The sequence below is a fragment of the Haliaeetus albicilla genome, chromosome 8 (assembly GCF_947461875.1).
Source record: "Haliaeetus albicilla chromosome 8, bHalAlb1.1, whole genome shotgun sequence".
NCBI classification, from domain to species: Eukaryota; Metazoa; Chordata; class Aves; order Accipitriformes; family Accipitridae; genus Haliaeetus; species Haliaeetus albicilla.
In genome coordinates, this window is record NC_091490.1 from 6597606 (window position 1) to 6623317 (window position 25712).

General features: G+C 43.0%; 1 protein-coding gene across 9 annotated transcripts in view; it reads left to right on the plus strand.

Annotated features, from left to right (window-relative positions):
- Positions 1-3200, plus strand: part of GLIS1 (GLIS family zinc finger 1) — a 208247-nt gene extending 205047 nt beyond the window's left edge. For 2 of the 9 annotated variants that reach the window (XM_069788704.1, XM_069788703.1), the window contains one exon: positions 2521-3178. In XM_069788704.1, the coding sequence (XP_069644805.1) occupies positions 2521-2657 (137 nt within the window). In that variant the 3' untranslated portion in view covers positions 2658-3178. Of the gene's footprint in view, positions 1-2520 lie in introns of all 9 variants that reach the window. The other 7 variants (XM_069788702.1, XM_069788701.1, XM_069788698.1 and 4 more) reach the window with 7 other exon arrangements.
- Positions 3201-25712: the final 22512 nt, after the last annotated feature.

A 25712-nucleotide genomic window follows, 5' to 3' on the forward strand; every position in this document is an offset into this window, starting at 1 on the left:
TACTATGGCAAGACACCAACTTCAACAACAGTTGATTTTTCTGTCTGGGGCTAAACTATTATGAAATGTTTCTGTGTAATATTTTTGTTTTTAGAGTGGTTATGAGGTATGCAAATATTTAAAAGGCGGAAACATAAATATATATGAAATATATAAATCTTATCTCATCTTTTTGTGTGTAAAATAGAACCATTCAGGTTTGCAAGATTCATCAAGGCTATGCATTAATTTTTTTCAGGCTTTTATAGCACCATTAATATTAAATGAGATCTCATCTCACAGGAATGCCAAATGTGACTGGCAAACAGCTGTTCCATGAATCACATTAACAGTCAATAAATTTTTATTTTCTGTTCAGGACTTTGGATAGTTTACTCTATCTGGAATCTAATAATGATTTCTGGGGTGTATGCTTATCTTGGGTTTTGTCCATCTGTGGTTGTGTATCTACCCTGTATACAGGCTCATCAAATAGAAATTAGCATAACATAAACACTTGCAAAACTTATCAAAATACTGGTCACTCCACTTGGACTGACGCAGCACAGGGCGGATAAACAGGCCAAGTTCGTCTTCCAGAGACTTTGCACATACGCTGCATGCCAGATTTCTGCAGACAGCAGAATTTGACCTGTAAACTAACAGTAAATTAATACGTCATAGGAAAATGCAGAAATGTAAATAAGTAGAGAATTTGGTCTCAAACAGTAAAAACATACCTAATAGTAAAATACCTATAATTAAGTTCTAAGGACTGAGCCGACAGTTCTTTCTGAAATCAGGACTGGCTGTATAAGACTACAGGATCTGTTGTTACTGCTGGTGGTGCAGTGCCACACAGCCTGGAGGCCTCAGTTAAGCCCGGTGCAGCGTTTGATTCAGCCATATCTAGACACATTTGCCTGCAGAGTTAGGCAGGTGGAAGAGATGAGAGAAGGGCTAAAGAGAAGAAGGAGCCTCATTTTCCACATGGGGAACTGAGGCACAGAAAAACGGTTGTTTCCTAGTGGCTCCAGAGAGCTCCTCCATCAAGCAGAGAATGGAGCCAGGTCCCAGTGCTTTACCCATGAGGGTCAGCCATCCATTCATTGACTTGCAATTCACACAAATGTGATTTGTAAGAGATTTATTTTCTACATCAGGCACTTAGTTCACCAGCATGTTCTTAACTAGAAGAATCTTGTTCCATGTGTTGCCCTCAGCTGACTTAATGCTGCTGATGATTATTAAAATTGTGGTAGGTGGGCTCTGTGGGCTGGGTGCAGGGTTCAGAACCTTGCGCTGAAGCTCACACAGACACTTTTCTAAAGACCCAACCCAAATCAGGTGGTGCAGGGTAAAACAGAATACGTATGTTAAAGGATGAACATAAGGGGTCAATGTTTCATGCAGTGGTTTGGGGAGGGGGTAGTGGGGTGTGCTGAAAAACTGTTGAAGGAGAGGGCTTAGGAGATTGCCCAGCCCCGAGGCAGACAGCAGGGCCATGGGGCAGATAGGAGGGTCTGGGTGGTGTGAGGAGAAGCGCAGGCACAGGGACAGATGCAGAAAGGAGAAAGGCAGGGAGGGCAAGGGGTGAACACAGTAGGGGTGAAGTAAGGAAAGAGCTGGCCTGCAGTAAAATGAGTATGTGCATATAAGCCTTGACTGGCCGGCCGGTTGCAAAAGCAAGTTATAGTCGGTCATAATAGGAAATTTTCATGTCCTTTGCGGTAGACAATAAACCCTTTGTTTCAGACTCCCTGGCACTCCTGCTGCCATAGCACCTGGTAGCAGGCAAACCTGTTCCATTCCACAGGGATGCACAGCTCAGGGAGGCTTGTAACATCTGTGGAAGTTTTGCATTCTAAAAGGAGAAGGACAGAGAAATCCTTCCCCGCCATAGTGGCTTTCTGGTAGCCTGGCAAGCACCAGCCAGCTCAGCCAGGTGAGGAGCCAGGAGCGTGGTGGGCTTTGGTGGGCTGAGGACAACATGGTGCACAGCTCCTTCCACACATCCTGTGAGCCTGACCTGACCCAGACATGCTTCAGCAGACCTCACTTCTGCAGCATGTGGGGATCCAATAAATGTAGGATCCAGATTTCTCCTGGATCTTAAGAGCAGCTGGGAGACACATGGAACATTTTTCGTAAGTGCCATTAAAATGAAAAAAAAAAAAAACACAGAACAAGAGGACTACATCACTTTTAGTGCACACTTACTAGGATCCTTGCCCACTCATTGTTTTGACATCCTATTCAGATAATGACTGTAAAGTCCCAAGAGAGTCATACTCTGATACTTGCACTTCACTTGCAAATGAGTAGCTTTCCGCAGAAATGAATGGGAGCTTCATCTGCTATGACACAAATGCCCATAGACGTTAGTTCGTTAGTATCTCCTGGGTAAGGCTTTGATGGTAGACCCTATTGTCTTTTCATTAACACTGTGCTGTACTGTATAATCCCAGGCCTCAAACTACACTTCCTTCCTTATATGTATGTGGTACTAAATCATGTCCATACAACTTGTCATGCTTTCAGGCTATGATGCACTCTCTGAAGCACAGTGTGTATCTGAAGACATGGTCTCCAGTGGAACTGACGAAAATGGATTCTTCCAAAATGGCGCCTTTGATCACTGCTTGAATCACATTCCTTCCATCTATACAGATACCTAAGAGCAGTGCTGACCTTGTTTCCTTTATTATACCTATAACTGTATATGTAATAACAAAGGTGTTGTTCAAGTACTTTTATTTAGTCTGTATCCCTATATGTGCTCATTTAAATAAACACCTCACATTTACCAAACAATTGTATACATGAATAGTCTGTATAAGATAATATTGGAACCTGTTCCTTTGCTGTGGCACTTTGAAATTCATGCTTTAAGGGAATGAGGAGCATTTCAAGCAGCTTGTTTTGTAAGTTCTTTCAGTAAAGTGTAAATGTAAGTTATATAATAAACTTGTAAAGAAGGGGTTTTTTTTCCTGGAAAGTATGTTCCAATTTGAGAATGTTCCCTTTAATCAGTTTTCATTTAACTCATTGGTCAATTCTTCTTTTTTTTTTTTTTTTAACTAAAAGGATTTTTTTTTAATCACAGACCTCATGTATATAAAGATCTTCATTTGCTCGGCTGGTTTTATATTTTCAGTTTTACAAGAAAGCATTAAAAACTGAAAACAAGTGTACTGTCATTTCTTAACATCATTGGTCTGCCTGATAAATCCTAATATTAGATTCTTAAAATGCCTGAGAGAGATTTAAACAAAGCAGTGACATTTCAGTAACTGTGAAATTAAAGCAGTCCAAGCATACGTGAAGAAAACCAAGGGGCCTGCAGACTCTCAGTGAAAGGACCAGAAGCCTTGCAGCGCAGGGCGGCACCTTGGGCTGGCTTCAGGGCGGTGGGTGCCCACCGGCCCTGCCCCATCTCCCAGCCTTCCTGCTGCCCCTGCCATGGTGGGTACATCAGCACACGCAGCTGTCCCAGCAGTGTAGGGGAAAATTAAATGCAGCTGTGGTTGGCTTTTTGCCTCCACAAGTAAATGTACAGCCGCATCCCATGTGAGATCAGAGGCACATTAACGCTGCACAAACACAGAGCGTGGGGCAGGTTGCCTGATTTCTCCATTCACAAGACCCGGCAGCCACTCTGAACTTTCCACTTCAGGCACACACTGTGGAGAAGAGCAGGACAACTTCAGAGGGCTTTCCTCCATCCAGAGCACTTGTAATCAGTGTCTTCCAGAGGAACAGAAGTCACCTGCAGTAGCTTGGTTCCCTGTCACTGTGGCCCTGACCCCACTGGGCTGCATTTCCCACTGCTGATTCCTGGGAGAGACACATGTCCTGCAAGGGGACATGCACTCCCAATGTGTGCCAATGAAGGCATGTTAGACATGAGCTCCTGAAAATGTCCCATGCTGGTTTGGGAGAAAAATAAGGAAAACATAACAAAAAAAAAAGAAGAAAATTGTTCTCATTCGCATAGTTCGGTTTAATAAGGCACCCTAGGAGCAATGTATGGTTATCTAAAAAGCTTTTTTCTGTCTAATACACAGACCCCAACCTCAGGAAATGCTGCTGCATGCAGAATCTGATGTCCTGCAAGTGTGGGTGTAACCTCACATGACAATAAAAATCCTAGCTGCCCTTGGCAGTGTCCAGCTGTGACTGGCTGTGCCTCCTGTGCCCGATGCCAAAGCGCTTGAGCTTGGCCACAGGGCAGAGCTCTTGTGAAAAGGCTGAAGGGCATTTTTACAGCAGGTCCCAGAGTGAAGTCTGCAAAAGGACACCATGCCCACACCAATAACAAGCCATTCCCAGAGGCCAGTTCGCACACCACCATGTCTGCAGCAGCAGAGATGCCACACCAGGCACATGGCAGCCTGAGGAGGCTGTCCTGTGCCCCCTGTGCCCATCCGAGGCAGGGGTGCACACCTGAAATGCTGCCGATGCCTGAGTTTTTCACCACCAGGCAAATCTTCACAAGCACCATTCACTAAAGGATGCCCAGATTGTGCATCAATCAATGTCTGGCAAATACCCCTTCATTTACATCTCAAAGATACTCATGCTACCATGGGGCACCACTGAAAAGTTCACACTGGGTTGAAACCAGTCGGTGACTGAGGACAATACTTTCTTTTTTTCCTCTCTTCTCACCATTACCAGGATCTGCTTGGCAGCAGTGTGCCCATGGAGTGCTGTCAAGGACCTTCTCTCATGCCAGGTATGCCAGCACCAAGCCTCATCTCTTCCGTTTTCAGTTCTGTAATCCAATTAGCTGCTCCCCAGAGAAGAGCCTAAAACAAGAAGCAGCTGCTGGAAGATTTCTTGCCATCCCCCACCCCCAAAGGACTGACAGAAAAATGTCAAGCACCTGGTTTCAGCAAAATAGCAAGTTCTGCAGGAAAAAAAAATGCTAAATTCAGTGGCATGTTAAGAAAATACCACATTTTGCAGCTGCATAATCAGAATCCACAGAGCAGGCCCCAAGCTGAATGGGGCGATTCTTTGGCAGCATTTGTAGAAATGGCATTACTGGGTCCACAGGACTGCAGTTCCCCTTACAGTCACAAGGTTATACAACCACAATGAATATATGTATTTTAAAGCACAATTTGGTGGCAACGTGTGAACCCAGCAGTCAAAGTACTGGGGAAAACACAGTAGCAGCATAAACTCAGAGGTCCCCAGTGCCCCAGCCACTCAGTGTATTTATGTGTCCTTTGCAGCCCTACCAGGGGATGCCGGCTATAACTCTTGGCAGTTTCTAACTATGGCAAATATCTTGTACAGAATCGGAAGGGTATGGCGAGGGTGTTGCACACTTGCAGACAACCCTCGAAGGGCAGCTCTTCTGGGCAACCAAGACCCTGCCCTCTGCAAGGGCATTATCCCCAGGGGCCAGTCAACAGCCTGTGGCCAGTGACTCCCCGCCTCTGTCAGGCACTTTGCACAGAGGTGGAGCAGGAGGGACACCCAGACAGGGCAGCAGGGGAAACTGCTGCAAAGGAAAGTGCTGGGGTGGCAGCTGAGAAAAGAGAGAAAAGAAATGGCTCAGGTCCAACACGGCACCTGGTGCCCCAGTTGCAGGACTCGGCAGCCCAGGGGTCTGCTCCTGCATGAGCATTGAGCATCCTGGTGCCGCTGCACCACTCACAGCAGCGTCTGCAAACACAGGGGAAAAACCCTGGATGCCATGCTGTCACAGCAGTGTGTTTAGCACTGCTCTGAGGCTGAGCTGGGTTAACCACAAAGCCTACGTGGATGGATTTTACTTGTTTCTCCAGGGCCTGGTTGCACCTTGTTAGTGTACATGAAGGTGCCTCTGTATCCAATTTAGCTTTTTGTCCTCAAGAAATTTGAATGAAACTTAGACATGCAGGAAGTTTTACACTTAGTCATTACAGAACAAGGTACATAGGGTTATATAACCCCCTCTTTTACAAATGGTTCCTCAAGATCTCTAGCTCTCAAGGACACTTAGTCCCAGCTGCAAACCCGTTAATTGTGGCTACCCTGCCTGGCCCAAGCAGTCCCTGGCAGCACTGACTCATCATTCCTCTCCTAGAATTAAAATGCATAAAGGCTCCAAACAGTGCTTTAAGCCTGTGCACATAGCTTCTGATCACTGCCACATTTGGATTTCTGTCCTGTTGCTTATATCCTCTCCAATGCATCAGAGTTTGGGGTTTTTTTGGTCTCAGACAAGTGGCCAGAACTCTTTCCTAGAACATTAAACAAGGAGGCAGGTAGCGTAACAACTGCCAAGCAGTAAAAACCTCTAGAGCTTTTGAAGGAGGACTTAGAAAAAACATATCCAAAGCTCAACAAAGCTGTAATGGTTGAGTCAAAGATCAAAATAATTCCTGTGCTTCAATTAGTTGGAGTCATTACAAGGAAATTGTGCCTTAAAAACGTGATTAATCTCATTTCCGAAAAATTTAAGAAATCCTTCTAAAAATGTCATTTTTTTAGTTAAAAATACAAACCAACCAAACCTAAACATATTTGATCAATTACAAAAATATTTATGTCACAACAACCGGGCTGTTCAAAACCACACAATGATTCACAAAGGTCTGGGAAACTTAAAGCATAGCAGCTGGAGTGATGATTTAATTCCAGAATCTGTGTGAATCAGGTTTTCTGTAAATTAAAAGGATAGATTCAGAGAAATGCAAAGGCACTCGTTTGAGTCTGTACGGGTTGGAAAGTTATCCATAATAAAACCATTAAAATACACAATAGCACAAGTTAATGGTTACTTGTGTGCTTGTGTACTTCATTATTTCCTTTTATTACATGTAAGTAGGGAAGTATCTCATGTAAGCTTTTCCTAAAGACACAAAGAAACCTTTCAATGGAATTTATTGCTTGGCAAGTTTCTCGTTGTGGTGCTGTAAAAACCCCACCAACTAATACATATAATAACTGGAGTAAGGCTTTATAATAGTAGAAAATTATTACCCTGTGGAATTAAAATGGAACTGCTGGTTCCAGTTGACTGTCAGATACTTTTTCAGTCTAGGCAACAGAACTCAAATAATAGATTACAACACTACTTTATAAATAGCTACAAATCATTTCCCCAGTGAATGAAAACCCCATTTACCCCTGTGTATGTACTCTGTGTATATGCAGTACGCTTTAGGAACGACTGAAATACGATGACCTTCGGTGGCTGATCAAGCTGGGAGAGAGAAGATTAATTTCAAGTTGATACTGAAGCAGCTAAAGCACTTCTTTGCACTTTCCACCAGCTGGGATGCAAGCCAAACATTCAGCAGGACCTCTAAATTTTTAATATAATCAAGCTCAATCTTTTCATTGTATAGAAAACCAAAATGCTTGTTCTGTTCCCGTTTACTAGCTGCAGTATTTCACAAGCTATAGAAGTAATCGTCCTTTCAGTCCTATAGAGGTACATTTGCAAGTGAGCAAATGAGATGTACACATGTGGCATATCACGACAAAATAACACTATTTTAATGCCATAATTCTGATGTGGCAACATGACACGGGAATTTGCAAGACCAAAGCCTCAGGTCTGCAGTAAGAATGCTTATAGCCTGTGGCAGGTATCAGATATGCTCCCATATAAAGAATACAGAGTTAGTGAGTACATTTTCAGATCATATTTTCTAGTTACGTACACACCAAACAGCAGGAACAGCTGCTGCTTGTGGAAAGGCTTCCCTGCTTATGAGATTGTCCTTTCAACTGGATACATTTTCTAAATGGTAGAAGTCCAAAAAAACAAATTCCAGAGCACATTAAGAGCACCGATTTGATACTGCAATAGATGTCAGTTATGCAAGCAGTGCAAAAAACCCCAGTTCTTAAAACAACAACCAAGTATGTGAAAATAAACAATGACTGTAAATTGAATTTAAATTGCATAAGAGTAAAAGATTTCAATGGTTTCTGTTATGATCTTATTAAAACTTACACGAGTTTAGTTCAGTTCTCCAGTAATGTATTTGTATTAAATTAGAAGATCAGTGCAATGGAAGATGAAAAAATAGCCAGCCTATATCATTTAATTCACTGACAGCAAAAAGCCATTGGAATATTCCCTCCTGAGATAAGCCCTTCTGAGATCTGTAGAGTTACACTAAAACCTCCTCTCTACTTAAATTTCAAAGCAAACTGCAAACTCCCTTAAGTGATTTGGAAGTCCATGGCTCAGAGTCAGCAGAAAAAGAGCTGTAGACGTCTAGATTGTCAAAGCCTTGCAAGGTTGCATATCCTGGCTCCATGGGCTGTCAGCCACTCATAGCTGCAAAACCAGTCAAACCATGACAGACGTTTTTTCTTTGAAGCGTCTAAGCCATAGAAAGTCCCAATCTAGCTAAAGCCCTTACAAGACTGAGGTTTCTACCTGATTTCTACTGAGATGAAAAGAAATTTGCCCATTCCTTTGGCACAAAGATTTCTGTAGTGGTGGTGAAGCCAGAAAAAAAAATATCAAATAATTCTTCTGTGCTAACACAGATTTTCTGGCTGGAGCCAGAAAATTCAAAACCAAGTGACTCAACTTTAAAAGTGTATTTCTGGCCCTGTGTTATATAGAAGTTCTCTTCAATTAATCAAGGACACCAAGAAAAGCATGATGTTAACTTTCAAAACTTTTGGAAGTTTTGGCCTGCTTGATTTCAGAGGATTTTCTCCTTTCCTTCTGAGAGAGACCATATCTCTGTCCCTTCACAGTGTGCCTGGGTAGCAAGCAGTGGACCGGAATGTGCTGCTGGACACAGGGACGATACAGAGACGTGGGAGGATGTGTGGAGACACTGGGCAGGGACTGGGCTAGGAAGGGAGTGCATTAAGCTGGTTTATTGGAGGATTAGACCCACCTTTCCATGCTTTCAGGTTTCCTTCATTTCAGAAGGGCAGCATAACACCACCCATCCTCAGGGCAATGGCAACCAAGAGAGCCCCAGAGCAGCCCTTCCCCTCCCATCCCAGCACCTGAGTTCAGTATGTGGTTCAGACACCAGATTCAGGATTTTCCTCTTAAATAACTAAGGGATGGCTTCATTTCACCCTACTCCAGGCATCCATGAGTTGTCAAACCATCACCCTGGCCTCCTCTCAGGCACTGGGAAGGGAAAGATGCCTCCAAAGGGGGAGTCAGCCTGTCCCAGGAAGGCATTGAGGAGCCACAATCTCCACTGATGGACATCGAAATTCAGACAACATAAATCCCTCCCAGCACATCTCCTGTAACAAGGGAGGCTGAGCCTGTGGTGTGCCAGTGTCCTACATCCTTTCCTAAGCAGCCGGTGCTCCTCTGGGAAACAGAGCATGACCCCACACAGCAATCTGCACCACCTCTCTGAGCAAAACTGGGGACCACTGGTACCAAAGAAATCCCTCTGAATCTGAGTTTGCCCTGAATATAACTCAAAGCAACATTGCTGAATTGCAACGGGCTGAGGGACAGATTTTTTAAAGGTGTCTGAACACCTAAAAATCAAAAAAGGGCATTAAGTGGGATTTTTCAGAACTGCCTTAAATTGCTTTCATTTCATCTCCAGGATTTTATTTCCTTCTGAAAAATCCTCTTAGGTGCCTATTTGCATCTTTAGGCACATTCTGCAAATCTGGGCTATATTGCATAATGAGTTTTCTTTCCTATCTCTTTGGGTTGAGAACCACACATTTGCCTAAGGAATTCTCTGTGGAGCTGAAATCTGTTAGGATTATAAATATAGGCTGAGCTGGGAACAGGCATTGGAAACTGCCATGAAGACCATGTACAGAAAACAGTGATTCTAGTCACACAAGATACCTGATATAGTTGGCAGGAAGGCAAAGCTAAACAAATGCAGGTTTACATTTTACTATTTAAAGAATAAAATATTCAACTTGAGTTCCATTAACACCTGTCAGGCCTTTGCTACATACTCAAATCCACATTTCTAATTTTACTGCTAAATAATCCCAAACTTGGCAGTTAGAAGGTAAAGCAAAATACCCAAGCTAAACATCTGAAGCAAATTGTAGCTCTCTGGAAGAGCCCTTCTGCTATATAAATGAAGGTCATATGTATAAATGATTAGAAGCTTAAGGAAATATGTCTTCTGCTTTTCTAAATTGATAACACACACATATTGCATTAATATTCCCACATCAATTATTGGACATGTTCCCTGCTGTAAGAAAAACTATAAATTTTTTTTTAATAATCCCTTGGAATAATATTCTTACACTAGCACAATTAACTCTTGCCGTGCAGAGGGAAAAGAGGCTGATTTAATAAACTACATGCCAGAAAAGCAGTGCATCAGTCCTTGGAGATGCCACCACCTGGATGCACCCTGGTTTTGGGGGATGGTCAACAAGACACAAGAATCCTCCTTTCCCTGGTGAAGAAGTGCCAGAGGTGACAGGTCCTGGTGGGGATGGGGTTGGGGGGAGCAACCCAAATATGTTGGCTTCGGTGTCACAGCCATGGCAGCCGCACTGAAGGCAAACCTGGGAGCTCTGTTTATTTACCAGCAGCAAAATAAATCCAACAAACATTGCAGAAATCTCCTTAAACACTTGCTTTCACTTTGTAAGGAGCAACTCATGCTTGGCAGCAGGCGCGGGGCAAGATCTCACCCAGCAGTGTGGAGGACCCCCAGGTGCCCAGGCTCTTGTAACAGACGGACTGCCCAGACCCTGCCACAGGACTCACCGCTGAAGTCAGGGGAGGGTCAGGGCAGCCGTTGCCTGCGACCGTCACCCCTTTGGCTGCCACTAAATCACACTTGCCAGAAAGAACTTAATCCTAGGGCTCATAAAAATACTTCTGAAACACATTTTTTCCCTTTCGAAGTGCACCAGATCTCACTAAATACCAAGCATTTTCCATAAATGTTCCCAGGCTAAAATACACCTGGAGCCATCTATAGGGTCTTCATGCATACAACTACTGTATACATGTGTCCCATATACCCTGATTGTCCAGTGCATGGCTGGACACCCCCAATTTCAAAGGGAGATGGTCTTGGCATGGACATGAAAGAGCCCAGCTCTGGTGCTCCATGTGAGAAGATGGCAGAAGAGTTGCCAACTCATCACAGCTGACACTGAGCACAGCAAGCGCAAGAATGCAAACAGTATTTATCACTTCTGACAGATTCGTTTATTTTCTGCTTTTTATTAGCTGATGTAAAGTTAGGCTCCTTTCGTCAGAGACAAAAGTCATTAAAAGGAGGGCAGGGGGAAAACAGGAACATTATTTCTATTGAAAATTACGTCAGTATTTTTATCAAGCATCAGAACTCTGTGACAGATCATGGCTATGTACAAATTATAGTGCCAGTTTCAAATTTTGCAAGACCGTAGGCACAAATGCCATGTTTTCTTGTCCCCGTGGATGGAGGTGTGTGCAGACTTGCAGGAAAAGCTACTGGAAATCACTTGTCTATTGAACACCACTTTCCCTGCACAATAGTCCTGAACTTTTCTGATATTTCTCTTTTCTCACAAGAGGGAGCTCCGGCTCTGGCATATTGGTATGAAAATGTCCTGCCCAGACCCTGCTGCTCTGCTGACTCTGAAATGCCCACTTCTTGTCCAAGGTCAGGCTTATAGGGCTCCTTCTGCAGTTAAAAACCCATCACCAAGAGCTTGAATCTCAACATGAAGTTCAATGATCAAAAAGTTGCCATTGTTGTAAACTTTGAAAGACATTTTCCAAGCAAATGTGATGTTTTTGAACAGCGCCAGAAAGAGTAGTGATTGTCTAATAATTTTTTTCCTCAAAAATCAGATGGGTGTTATGGCTGAACAGTGAAGTCTGATCAGTCAGAAGTAATAAAAGGGCCAAGGAATTAGACAACAAGAATACCAATAATCCTTATAATGTCCATTACTGGTATTTTTCTGATGTGAGACCTCTCAGCAAATCCCAGCTAAAGTAACATTTTGCACAGACTGTTTACTTAACCCCCTCCCTCTATCAAGGTCCACTCCTGCCTCCTGCTCAGGCTTACAGACACCTCTGCGGCCGGCCCTGCTGGGCACAGGGGAACGAGCATAAGAGCACAGAGTACAGGCACCAGTGGCCACGGCCACTGCTTTCCATCACGGCTGACTGAGGGAAAAGGGAAAAGCCCTGTCCCTCGGTAAGATTAAACTGCAGATGCAGTCCCCATACACAGGACAGCTGCAAGTCTGCCTGCACTTGGACTGACAGCCATGGAGGGAGCTTGAAAAAAATAACACCCAATTTCAAAGGAAAGTTGAGAGCAGCTACCATGGGTTTCAATGGGAGATATTTGGTAGCTGCAGTATTTCTGACCCTTCTGTGTATGGAATGTTGTTCCACACCTTTGCTACATTGGTGCTTAGCGATGGTCTGCTATCTCCAACCTATGTATGTATATATATTACTCAATGGGCACAGCTTTACACGTCATACTGTTGCTTTTCCTCCCCACTTCTCTTGGTGTACACTGCAAGACCAGCCAAGTTTTCCTACACGATTTTTCAGTCTGAACTGGTGTCACCAGAGGACCGTGTTAGCACACCTTGGATTTCTGTGCTGATCTCATTATTAACAATATTAAGAAAAAAGTCTCTTCCGAAAGGTATTCCTATTAGTAACACCTCTCCCACTCAGCTCTCCTCCTTGCAGCACAACCCAGGTGGCCCCACACAGCCGCTGCACAGTTTAGGGGCTTAAAATTAAGTTATTGCAACACCCAAAGGCAGAGAGCTTGTGTCAGGAACACTTCAGCACCCAGAAAACTCTGTTGGGCGGAAATCCAAAGTTGAGACTGCATGTCCTTGAGCTCCCTCTGCTGACCCCATGATTATTTACATATACAAAAACATGAAGTGCTCTGCTATCACGGCGATGCCAACAGTATCTCCAATAACCCAGAGATGTATCCCCAGGCTGATAGCAGGTGCACAGGGCTCCTCTGGGGCAGGGACCAGAGGAATGTGCTGGAGGCTCCTATTTTCTAGGGAAACCGACCCAGGATGGGCCCCATACGCGGCCCAGGCAGGGGGAAATGCCCCTCAGGAACCATAGAAGCAGGCAGCAGTGAATGGGGTAAATGGTCATGTAGCCTGAGGCTCAGTGCCCTCCTGCAGAGCACTCCGGATCGGGCCCCAGCAACTGGGCATCCCACAGGAACTGCCAGGCAAAGCGGCACATGGCTGGGCTGCAGGGACAGATCAGTTCATTCTGATTGACTCCAAACAACAAATCTGTCTTGAAAATACAAATCTGCAAGGTTTTTCTGTGACCAGCAACCCAAAGAATTTCCTATTCGTCTAAGCCTAAGGTTAAGAAGGCATACAGACTGTGTGGCAGCTCTACTGTGGAGTCGTCACGGCAATTGCAACAGCCACTTTCCAGTCTTGCGTTTTATCTATTGCATACTGAACTAAGTTGGAGTAATTAAATGCAGTACGTATCTATGACATAGTGTGAACAAAAATATAAAAAAGATTAAAAAACAACTGTGGAAAGCTAGCGTGCTCCTCACATAATTAAAACAAGTTGTTCAAAGGCTGCTGCTTGCCTGTTAACACAGAGGCTCTAAGCAGGTTTTCAGGCTGGAAACAAGTCCTGGTATCAGACAGCTCTGCCAGAGCCAGCAAGGGCACCCAGGAGTCACACAGGGCAATATTTGGGTCCTGAGCATCTCTCTGCCTTGCCTTCTTTTGCATAACCCTGAGGAATTTTGCAGTCTCGGTCTGCCTCAGTTTCCCTACATGTAAAACATGTTATCATGCTCATTCCCAATTTTAGAAAATGATCTTATATCCATGGATTAGGCGTCTAAAATTATCTCACTGCCTTCCTATTCAGCTCAGCTTTATTTAATTAAGACTATGATTAACTGTGAGAGGGAATGTGAATTTGGTGTTGGCTAAAGGCTTCTTCCAGACAATGATAAAAGTCTGTCTTTAAAAATATCTATTTATTTTGCTCACAGTCTATTGCAAATACTGTATTTAATATAAAATGTTTTTTGAAATACCATTAGCAACACATAAAACCTTTAGCCATGCAATAGATTCCCTCTAATCCTATTTTATTTTTTCTAAATATCATATGCTATTTCTATGAAACTTTTATTATACAATAAATACAGAATATTTCATTGCAGCAGTATTTCTGAATTGACATTTATATTACACAGTATCAAATACTGTGATCAATATAAATATGTTCTTCTATATTATGTCAGAAAAATATTGGTTTAAAGGAACTTTCAAAATAATTTTTCTGTTTTTTCCCCAATAAAACTCATACCCTACTTCCTCCTTCTCATGTCCATTTTAAACACCCAGCAGATTCCAATAGTTGCAACTTAAACATTCAAAAAAATCCAAAAGACAGAATTTGACATCTCTCTAAACTTAAGAATATAAAAACCACATCGACATCTGAATAAAAACTGTCAAAGGTTGAACTTTTTGCCAAAGTGGTTCTTTTAGCTATATAAAATCAAAGTATATAAAAAGGGTAGAGCTCATTGGGGGGGGGGGGGGGGGGATAAAAAATCTGCAGCTCTTACTGAGTCACTTTTTCCCCCTCCCAATTTGAAATTTTAGGGAAAAGTTAAGCTGGGTGATTGCACATGATGAAGCAGCTACCTGAGTTAGTCAGCTCTGAATTGATGTTCTGGTGTATTTTAGCCAGAAAAATTCCCTAACCAAAAGATCTTTTTGTTCATATCCCAGCACTTCGCAGTGATGCCCAGGTCTGTATCTGCAACTCACATCACTAATCTGTGCTGGCAATCCCCAGCACGGTCTGTGCTCAGCACATACCAACCCACGGCAACTGCCCTTGCAGCTGCAGGCTCAGATAGAGCTGCAGCATGCCAAGCAAACTACACCTTTGTTTACTTAATGATGCAATGAAAATCAATGGAAAACTGGCAAATCCAGACATGTTATGCTGGGAAATTAATGATTTTCTAGTATGGCTGAAAGTTCCTTGAACAATCTTTATTTAGGGATTATATTGGTGGAAACAACTGCTCCCCAGGAGCAATCAGTAAACCTCCCTGGCCACCTTTGTGGACTTTGTAAGTGGCAAAGCCTGTTGTGTTGGGTCTCCACTTTTTGTTTTTGCAGAGGTGAAAATTCATCTGCGGGCAGTATCAATAAAAAAAGCTGGTGGAGTTCTAGTACTACCTGAAATGCAGCTACAATCTCTCTGCCATTAAAGCCACTGGCCTTCATTTTTCTAGCAAGAAGGAGAAAAGAGGCTGAAATGTGCAGGTAGGTGATGGACTGGCACCAGCCAGTCTTATGCTTCCAGGGCTAAATTTCTTTATGTTAATGTGCAGTTTCCCATCTTGTAAGCTGCCTCTGAGTTGACTGCACAATGAGTAACAGGAGGCAGCACCAAGCATTTCCCTTCCAACCACCATCCTGTGACAGCAGCAGTCAACATTTGCACTGGAATTCAGTATTACAGAGCAAGAATGGAAAAAACCTCGTCAGGGAACAAATTAGCTTAACTGAAGAAATGTCCCTGATCCATTCACTGTGCCAAAACAACACAACTTTCTCTCTGATCCACTGCATACCCAGTCCTCTCATGAAACGCTGTTTTAAAATCAGCCCTAGTAGGACACAGAAGTTTAGATGCTGATGTTTTTCCCTTGAACTGCTTAGCAAAGTAGTTTACTTTTCAGAAATTGATGGAGTAGAGATGAGATCAAACGCAGGGGCAAATTATTTTTAGTGAAGGAAGTAATTAAGATTGTGAATGTACCTTACTGCACATGTGTGCTTCTATATTTATGTTCCTTTTTGTAGCATCTAAAAGTTATGCCTGCCACATGTATCTTAAAATTAAATGCTGCATTATTTCTCCAAAAGAAACCATAATGGTCTTTTGTAAATAATTTTATCTACTGTTCAGCATTTTACTAGTCTTGCTATATTATACTACAGCATTTATTGTTTTACAAGTGTTAGCGTTCTCTGGTGGGAAATGCTGTAAAAAACATAGAAACTTAAATAATTTTTTTCATCTACTGAATTTACAATAAACATGGGACTCAACAGACAGTTACTCAAGCTATAAGCCATTTGGTTTGTGTCAGGGGAAATGCTGGTTAATCAGGACAGCCTGCTGTTCTGCACTGGCTAAACTAAGGAAAACATACATGAAGTTAAACCTCTTTCACTCTATATATGGGATTTTACAGCTAATGCAGCTTAGCAGATTGCCCAGCATTCCCCCAAACCTCCTAGCTGATCCTTTAGGGATCATGTCCCAGGAGAACAAGGACGACAAGCCTGGACTAAAGTGTTTCTCAGCTCCAGAGATTTGGTCCAAAAGTGTCTGCAAGCTGTTTGTCTTGCTCTGCACCATCTCACACTGGCTCTGCCCATGGGGTTTGCCAGGACTCTGGGACAGTGTGACATATTTCCCCTAGCCCAGGATGGCCCACGATGGCCCAGGTTGAACAGTTCACAGCGCTGAACAAACCTCCTAGCACAAATACTTCTTAGAGTCTGACGGAGGTGTACGTCACTATGTCACAGCTCAATGTCAACAAAATAAGGTTTCACTTTTTCATGTACTTTTAGAGTACTTAAGTCCTAGGGTTTTTTTCTTCTCTGTAAAGGAACAGATAATTATAAACTGCAGGTACTTCCCCCAGTATTTTTAGCATTTTTGTATGCTGTTCACAGTCGGATGGCTTACTACTATTATTTCTTATTTTCTCTTGTTTCCTCTGTTGTTTTTTTCTTTTCCCCTGCACTGTGAAACCAGCTACAGGCTCCTATTACTGCTTCGCCTTTTGGGTATTTTCTGCCCCCAAGGTGCTGGTGGTTTAAGCTCTAGATCAGCAGAAAATGTAGCTCTTTCTTTGAAGAGTTCAAAGACTTTGGACTCTAAAAATTGCCTTTTTGTAGGAGCAAAGAGAAACCAAAAAGGTCACAGCCCTTCTCTACCACAGTGGAGGATACCAGATATCTGGAGATACCTGGACATCGTACTTGGGGAGACTCATTAACAACCAGAAAAACACATTTTAATTTTTGGAAGTTTTTTTTCCCTTACTGGATCTTGTCATTAATGCAGCTGGTGAGACATCTGCCTTGCTCGGGGACAAGGAACAGCGGACCAGGGGCCAGAGGAGGGCTTGCTCCCAAAACCAGGGCTTGGCATGCCAGCACAAGCATATGGGGGGCAGGGGTTCGGATCAAGCGCCTGAGGCACAGCCCTAGGCAAGGATTAATTTCTAATCTGGTTCTTTGAAAAAGCTTCATTTCTAGTCACTATGCTGCCACAGGGGGATACATCCCCCACCCCCCAGCCCATCCCCAGCAGCGCATATTTGCCAACATTTCATCAACTTCCTTTCTGAAATAGAAACTGTCATTTTTATATGATCTCTCCCAGTATTGTTAATGAATTACCAACATTGACGTGGTATCTGACTGGTTATGGTGCTCATTACTAAAGATTTCAGATCTGATTTTCAACTGCCTGCTTATGTTTATTTAATTAAAATTATGGTTGATTTCAGGGTAATATTTGTTAAATGTTATTTTCCAATTCACTTTTAGATATTTCGCTAATGGAAAACACATGACATTCATGGTGTGCACTACAGCCTTTTCTTATCCCATACAATATACTGTATTTACTTCATGCTCATTGCATTTAATATTCATGTGGCCCCTACCTGAAGCAGAAGCAGCATTTTGGAAGGCTAAACACTTTTAATGTGAATAAGCCTCCTCCTCTACAGAAATGGATTCATGTGGGTTTCAGTGAAAAATGGGTAACACTTGCAGAGATTGCTTTTCTGCATGTAAATTATTATTATTAATAAAACCAATAATTACTAACACAACGAATATTTAAAAAATAAAAAAGCAACTCTGCAGTACTTTCCCATTGGCCTTGGACAGATTTTGGCACTCTCCTGATGCCATGGGCAGGAGCTGCAGGTCAGTGGTCGCAAGAACATTGGGCAATGCCTACTTTGCCAGTTGGGGACAGAAGATGGTCTGCAAGGTAGTTCCCCAGTGTTGTGCAGCTGCATGCACTTCTGACATCCCGCTTTTCTCACTCACTAGACATTCAGTAAGGGGAAGACACAGTAATGCAGTAAAACACTGCAGGAGAATAGTGTAATATTTGATGATTTAAACATCTATGATATTGGAAGTTTTCAGCAATTGTTTTAAATATTTATTTCTCTAGATGCGTACACAGGATCTAGAGATCTCCAGGATCACTTTACCCATCACTTCAGATTGCCTGGTCATGTCTTTAAACGCCCACTTAAACATAACAGTTAAAGTCAGTAACACTATTCAAAACAACATTATCTGCAAAATAGATAACTGTAATGAAACTCATCAGCCAAAATAGTTTATTCCTTTCAGACTCCACCTCCCCTTTGCAAATAGTAGCTTTGCATGGATAGAAAAAACTCTAGCAGATCACATACCTCACTGTACCTGTTCTCTAGTACATTAATCCTTGCTTCTTGCAGAGCTTTGTGCTAATGAGAAGCATGGACTAATTACCTCCCAAATTACTGGCACACATCAGCAACCAAAAAAATACTAGTAGTCGTCTTGTTCAGCCTGGCTTCTCTGCAAGCGTACACCAAAACAGCATCAAAAGCAAATTTTGAATGGTCATCTCTGAGAAGAGACAAGATTGGCACTGGGGGTAATGCAAGAGAGGTGGGGGAAAAAGGATTACAGAGGCCAAGGGAGTATAACCAGGAACTGATATGTGGGAGTTTATGATGTCTAGCTAATAGCTTTTTTTAATGAATATATTATTAGACAACATTTAAACACAACTTAGTAATAGCTATATGTCAGAACTTATCCTAAAAGCAATTGCTTCAGGTCTAGCAAGTTAATTTAAGGCCAAAAACAATGATGCATGAAGGTTTCCAGAGATGCTGTGGAAAGATAAACAATATTGCTGAAGAGATTTTAGTGTTGTGATACTCTTCTAAGTTTCTCTTCACTGGAGAGTCTTTGAGGTAGTTAGAAACACAATATGGCAGCTCAGAAATGCTGCTGTCAGACCGTGCTCCTTCAAACACAGAAAACAAAAGATGCAACTTGAAAAAGGTGAGAGATGCATTTGATACTTTTGTTTGTTTTCACACTGGCTTCTCAAACTACCTCAGCAATAATCACTAGATTAAGTAAAGCTTTACAAGTGCTAAAACTGGAAGGTATGGAAACCAAAAAGAAAGAGAAGACAGTTTATGTCCTCCAGGCAGAGTTAAATTCTGGCAGATTAAATTGGAGTGAAAACATCTTGTCAATTAATTAGTGCCTTTATTATTTTAACTGACGTTATGCTGCCCAGTGACCTTTTGTTGAACATTACGTACTGAATGAAGCTATAAATACCTCTAGAAGTTTTACTTAACAAGATTAAAGCTGAATAACACAACATATGATTGACTCTGCATGCTGGGACTCAGCATCCCAAAACGGCTCACGAGGCAGTTTCCAGTTACACACAGACGTCATCAGTACCTTTGCAGAACAGTCAGCAAAAGATGCTATCAGCAATATTTAATTTAGCCACAGTCTTTGCCCCAGCAGCAAGTTTTTGCATCTATGAGAAGTAATACAAGTGAGGAAGCAATTCCCAGCAGTACAGATTGGGTGGATAAGGAAGGTGCCCTGGGGGCTCACACTTCGAGTTGTTCCCAGATGCACCTCCAACTGTGAACAAGTTGAAAAAAAAGTTACAGTGAACCTACTGCTATGCAGGTTGCAGAGTGAGGCCCCTGATGATCAATATTTTTTAAAGGCCAAAACAGAAAAGTGAAACCCCTCCCTGAAAACCTGGTGGGCAGATTCAGAGGAGACAATGTGATTTGCTTGAGATAAAGCCGCAGAGGCTGCTGAGCACCAGAGATTCATGGGGAAAGGAATGGACAGTGCAGGACATGGAGGGGCTGGAAGGAGCGGGACATGCCAGACGAGTCATCTAGAGAGGAGCTACTCTTCATAGGCAGGGGAAGCTCAAAGCGACCCATCCTGGTGCAGAAAGGTGAGTGGTGAAGTAAATCAGAGCAATTGGAGGGAGCCAGAACAAGCAGAAATGTAGGATCTGAATGGGAATTGTCCAAAACCTGAAGGTAACAGAATTGACACCGAGCCACATTGTGCATTACTGTAAGTACAAGAGCTAGATTAGCAGCAAGAAAGATACTCCTACGAAGTTGGCATCTGAAGAGTCATTCTGAATGACTGATCCCTGCTTCCCAGCAGAAGTCTGCCTGCAAAGAGGGCTCTGATCTAAGATTCAGGTTTTTTAAAGTTTCTTTAGTCACAAGCCACATTTTCTTACATTTGTTCAGTACATGCACAAAACACACCCAACACCACAACCCTCCAGAAAAGAAAAGGCAGGTTCTGCAGGGGATTTTTCAGAATATGACACTCTCCTTCTGTGTTAGTGTTGAACTAATTCCCAGTTTGGTGCTGGGGAAATTGAGCTGCTGGAAGGCAATCTTTCATATAATAAATACAACCAAAATCTTGACCATTTGTTATTCAGTGATTACCTCATGATACTTTAAAAGAAAGAAAGAAAGTAGAATTTTAATCCTAAAGTCTTGGCCAGCTTGCATTCTTCCTCACCAAAAGTTTCAACAGAAGTAATTTCTCATCGGCTGTTGGATGCGTCAGGAGGGGAGAGCAGCCAGCCCCTGGCTGGCAGCAATGCTCCCCTCCCCACGGCAGATGGCAATTTGCCCCATGTTCAGCAGTTTTGTGCCTCTGAAGTGAAATGAATCAGCTGTAAAACTGGTTTAATAAGCTGGATAAACCAGGCTTAAGGCTGCACAGCCACCAGCGGCTCCAGCAGAGTCACCTGATGATGACAATGCTGATAACAGGCTAAGAACGGAAAAAGATAGAAGAAAAAGAGATGTATCTGAAAACCAAAGAAAAACCTCTTCGTAGTATAGGTTCCTTGCTGGCACCAGTTCTACCTGGGATAAGCAATCTGCGTGCAGCACTGATGTTTGGAGCCAGGGAAAAGCAGGGACACAAACAAGCCCCCCTGAACAGCAGCAATGCTGTAAGAAGCTTGGGGGGAAAGGTGGGGAAGAGACAGAGCTGCCTCACAGAGGGAAAAGCCGAAGGGGTGAATCCAAAATACAAGGAAATGCAGCATCAATTCTCTGCCCAACAGGTCAACAGGCTGGCAACAGGTTACTGTGTGGATGCTGCCAAAAGTAGGAAATGAAATATTTTTCATTAAAAATAATAAACTGATAAACAACACCAAAGAAGCCTTACTTCCTTCTTCCCAAAGAAAACTCCACAAAACTACATACAGAACAAAACCGAGGTGATATCCAGGCTGGCAATAAGCTGCATTGGCTCTCAGCATCCTGCTCTGAGCAGATCGGGGTAATGAGTGTTGCCAGAGATTCCCCTCCTGTTACTTTGGGATGGTCACATCCATTTGGGAATCTTCTCACGTCAGCATAGCCCCATTACTCCCCTGGGCACCACACTAGGGCCTGAGGCTTGTCTCGACCTGCACCCCCTTGTTGGTGAGGTCAGGAGGTCTGGATGGAGCCCAAGCTAAGGAGCACCACAACCTTCACCCGGACTTTCCCAAGTGCAGAGGATGCTCCAAGTTTTGGCTTCTCTAACAGAAATACGTATTAAAGGTGACAGATAAAAGACAAATAAAAAAGCTTAAGATAAAGTAGTCACCTCACTAAATGGAGTTTTTGCCCCAAGGTCAGACTAGGAGAAGACACACCACGTGCCTGATGCCAGCTGAACCATTTAATGCACTACAAGTAAACACTCGGATGCTGCTCTAACAAGCCAGGTGTAAACACCCACACAGAGTAAACCAGATACTCAAAAGACCAGCTAGGCTCAAAGGTGGGCCAGAGAACTTGGAAAAATGCTCAGTTGTTAAAAAAATCCACTTTATAAAACAGGAGAGAGACAATGCTGTGTCCCTGGAAAGGCTTGCCTTTTGTACTCTGAGTCCAGCCTGAGCACACTTCTTTGGATATATATGGTATTTTTAAAAATATCTTTTGTATCTACAAGCTTTGGTTCCCATTTGTGTCTAGTTCCAGTTCCTTTCTTCAGCCCTCTGCTGGTTTTGTTCATTTTGCCTATATATTTTTCAGAGCAAAAGGATGGTGTTTTTGCAGCTGTGGCTTAACTGGGTCTTGAATTTGCTCTCACTGCACACTACTGTAACACAAATAATAATCCATCATAATGATATACAAGTGCCTTATGGATGATATGTTCCTGGCCAAAGATGAGGACCAAACCTCCATTTTCAGGCTTCCAGATTTCTTCATAGTACTTGATAACAGTGAGTGATGCAATTGCCTTGCCTTGAATATCCCAGAGGGATAATCTCAGAACAGCCCACAACTAACAGCACTTTTGACCATCTGAAAGGGTTTTTGGTTTGGTTTGGTTTTTTACTGTACCTGATGGAGAGCTGGGGACATAAGTAGGATGTGCATAAAGGCTGGGCTGCACAGTGATATAAACGAAGTCAGAAGCCCAAAGAAACTTCAGCAGCTTCAGTAAATTCAATTCCTGAGCCTGAGTTGGTTCAGCGTCTGGGTACAGTTGTTACACAAGCAGACAGTCAAGTGCAAACACTAAGCTGTGAAGTGTCTCACTACTTGCCAGGTCTTCCCACTATGCAAGAGTTTGCAAGAGTTGCATTACAGAACATTTAATTACAGTGTTTTGACTAGAACCAGCTTTTTCCTTTCAGCAAAGCAGAAAAGTAACAGAGTAATTAAAAAAGTAATGAAAACTCAGTAAAAATTCCTTAAACCAAAGACCCACATTCAGTTGTGATTTCAAAGAGCATATGTCAAGGAAGACTCCTGTTCACTGTCATTTAGCAGGTTGTTAAAAAGTTTCAAAAATGAAATAAAAGTTAATGCAAGTTATGAGTTTTTTTCTTTTGTCTGAATTTTTAACTACCTTTTCTACTCGGAGCAGATATGAGAGCACAAACCGCAGTCAGAATAGTAACTTCTTACAGAATTTCATCCTGTGGCTTACAAAATTATTTTATGCAAAGAGCTGCGTTGGCTTCAGTGAAATAATTTGCACAGCCAGTACATGTAGGTGGCAGAATTCAGGCCCAAAGCTTTCTAATATTGATTACACTTACAGGTAGTTGCTTTGCAGAAAAATCTTCCTAGGAAGTGTGGCTGATATTTCAGTATGCCAGACTCATTGCATTGAAAAGCAGTGAAGAAAGCTTTCTTTCATGGCATCGAAAGGTGCTGAAAAGATGATGGTAATTTAAACCATCATCACAAAATATATCCAGCCTTATGCAGATAGTCATGTGAATTTACTTTTGCTGTCAAAAGCTTGCTTTTAAAATAAGCCTTGACTTAGGATAGCATGTAAAATAACATTTTAGAATGTAATCTTTAGGCAGTAATCAAAGTCCTATTCTTCATTTGCAGTCAAAGTCCTAGTACTTAAAAACATTAATTTAGTCTAGTGTTTCTTTCTTTTATGGGAATTTATAAAATATTATATAGGAGAAACATAGCAATCACGCTTAGCCCAGAATATAATGGGCTTTTAGATCCTCTAATGAGTTGTGTAAGAACACTGTACTAAGAAAAGTCATGCATGTCATACATCTCTCCCTCATTGTAAAACATTGTTCTTAGATTTTACTGCAGCCAAAACAAATTTATCTTTTTAATTAAAAAAAAAAAAAAAGGTATCCAATTTCACTAAGCTTATGCAGGAAGAATATGTTCTGAGTTCTTGAAATCACATTGCAACACTGGTGAATTAAAAGAGGCAGGAGTGCAGGAAGGGACAAGATGGAGTAAAGCTGAGGCTACCCTGATGCTCACTGATGCCAGCTGATGTCTTCTCATGGATGCAAGGGAACCAAAACACCAGAGAGTGGGAAAATAGAGGTGATGGCACCTAACAGTGAGGCAGGCCAAGATTTCAAGGGAGCTGATGAACAAAAGAGAGCACAACCTAACAAGCTTCACAGAGTCCAAGCCACTTTACCCCCTACTTGGGGATGTCAGGGCTGCCATGTAACATAGGTCAGCATCAGAAGACACCCAGCTGGAGTGGCCTGAAGCTTAGAGGAGAAATCCACCTGTGCAGACACTTGGGTTCAGCCCCAATCTCTGGGCACATCCATTTGTCAGCACTCCCACTAGTTCTGTTTCCCTGAAGGCAGCGGGTTTTGTTGGATCTGGCTCTCACATCTTTTCCAGGAAAGCAAACACCACTCCACAAACCCACTGAGTGCCTGGCAGAGCATGTTGTATCCTCAGCATACAGCCCCACAGCCCATGCTGCCATCCCCTCCCAGTGCTGAGCATCACTGAAGCTGTGGAGCTGACTTCAGCTTTTAGGCATTATCTATAGCACAAAAAGAGGGTCCTCAGTAGCTTTACTCCCACAACATGGCAGAGCTGCCTACCTTTAGGTAATGAAGCCACTTCAGGTGTCAAACTGCTTTGCCTTCTCACACTTGATGCTAAAAATGTCTCAGTTATTTGGGACATGGGGCAGAGAATTGGCATAAAATAAATATTTAGGATGTGTTTAGGACTATAAGACTCCAATTTTAGTAGTCACCAAATAAAGAATAATTTTAGTTTATGGTTTCATGCCTCCTCTTAGAAAATGTGAACTTCTGCCCATTTTGTTGTGGGTTTTTTTAAGATTGTCTTTGCTGGGTAAAAACCTGGCTAGATGGACGAGCCCAGAGGGTTGTGGTGAATGGAGTTAAATCCAGCTCGCGGCCGGTCACAAGTGGTGTTCCCCAGAGCTCAGTATTGGGGCCAGTTCTCTTTAATATCTTTATTAATGATCTGGACGAGGGGATCAAGTGCACCCTCAGTAAGTTTGTGGATGACACCAAGTTGGGGGGGAGGGTTGATCTGCTTGAGGGTAGGAAGGCTCTACAGAGAGATCTGGACAGGCTGGATCGATGGGCCAAGGCCAACTACATGACGTTCAACAAGGCCAAGTGCTGGGTCCTGCACTTGGGTCACAACAACCCCATGCAGCGCTACAGGCTTGGGGAAGAGTGGCTGGAAAGCTGCCCAGCAGAGAAAGACCTGGGGGTGCTGGTTGACAGCCGGCTGAATATGAGCCAGCAGTGTGCCCAGGTGGCCAAGAAGGCCAACGGCATCCTGGCCTGTATCAGAAATAGTGTGGCCAGCAGCACTAGGGAAAGGATCGTCCCCCCGTACTCGGCACCGGTGAGGCCGCATCTCGAGTCCTGTGTTCAGTTTTGGGCCCCTCGCTATGGGAAAGACATTGACGTGCTGGAGCATGTTCAGAGAAGGGCAACCAGTTGATGAGGGGCCTGGAGCACAAGTCTTATGAGGAGCAGCTGAAAGAACTGGGGTTGTTTAGTCTGGAGAAGAGGAGGCTGAGGGGAGACCTTATCGCTCTCTACAACTACCCGAAAGGAGGTTGTAGGGAGGTGGGGGTTGGTCTCTTCTGTCAGGTGGCTGGAGATAGGATGAGAGGAAATGACCTCAAGTTGCAGCAGGGGTGGTTTAGATTGGATATTAGGAAAATTTCTTTACTGAAAGGGTTGTCAGGCATTGGAACAGGCTGCCCAGGGAAGTGGTTGAGTCACCATCCCTGGAGGTATTGAAAAAGCACATAGACAAGGCACTTCAGGACATGGTTTAGTGGGCATGGTTGATGGTTGGACTTGA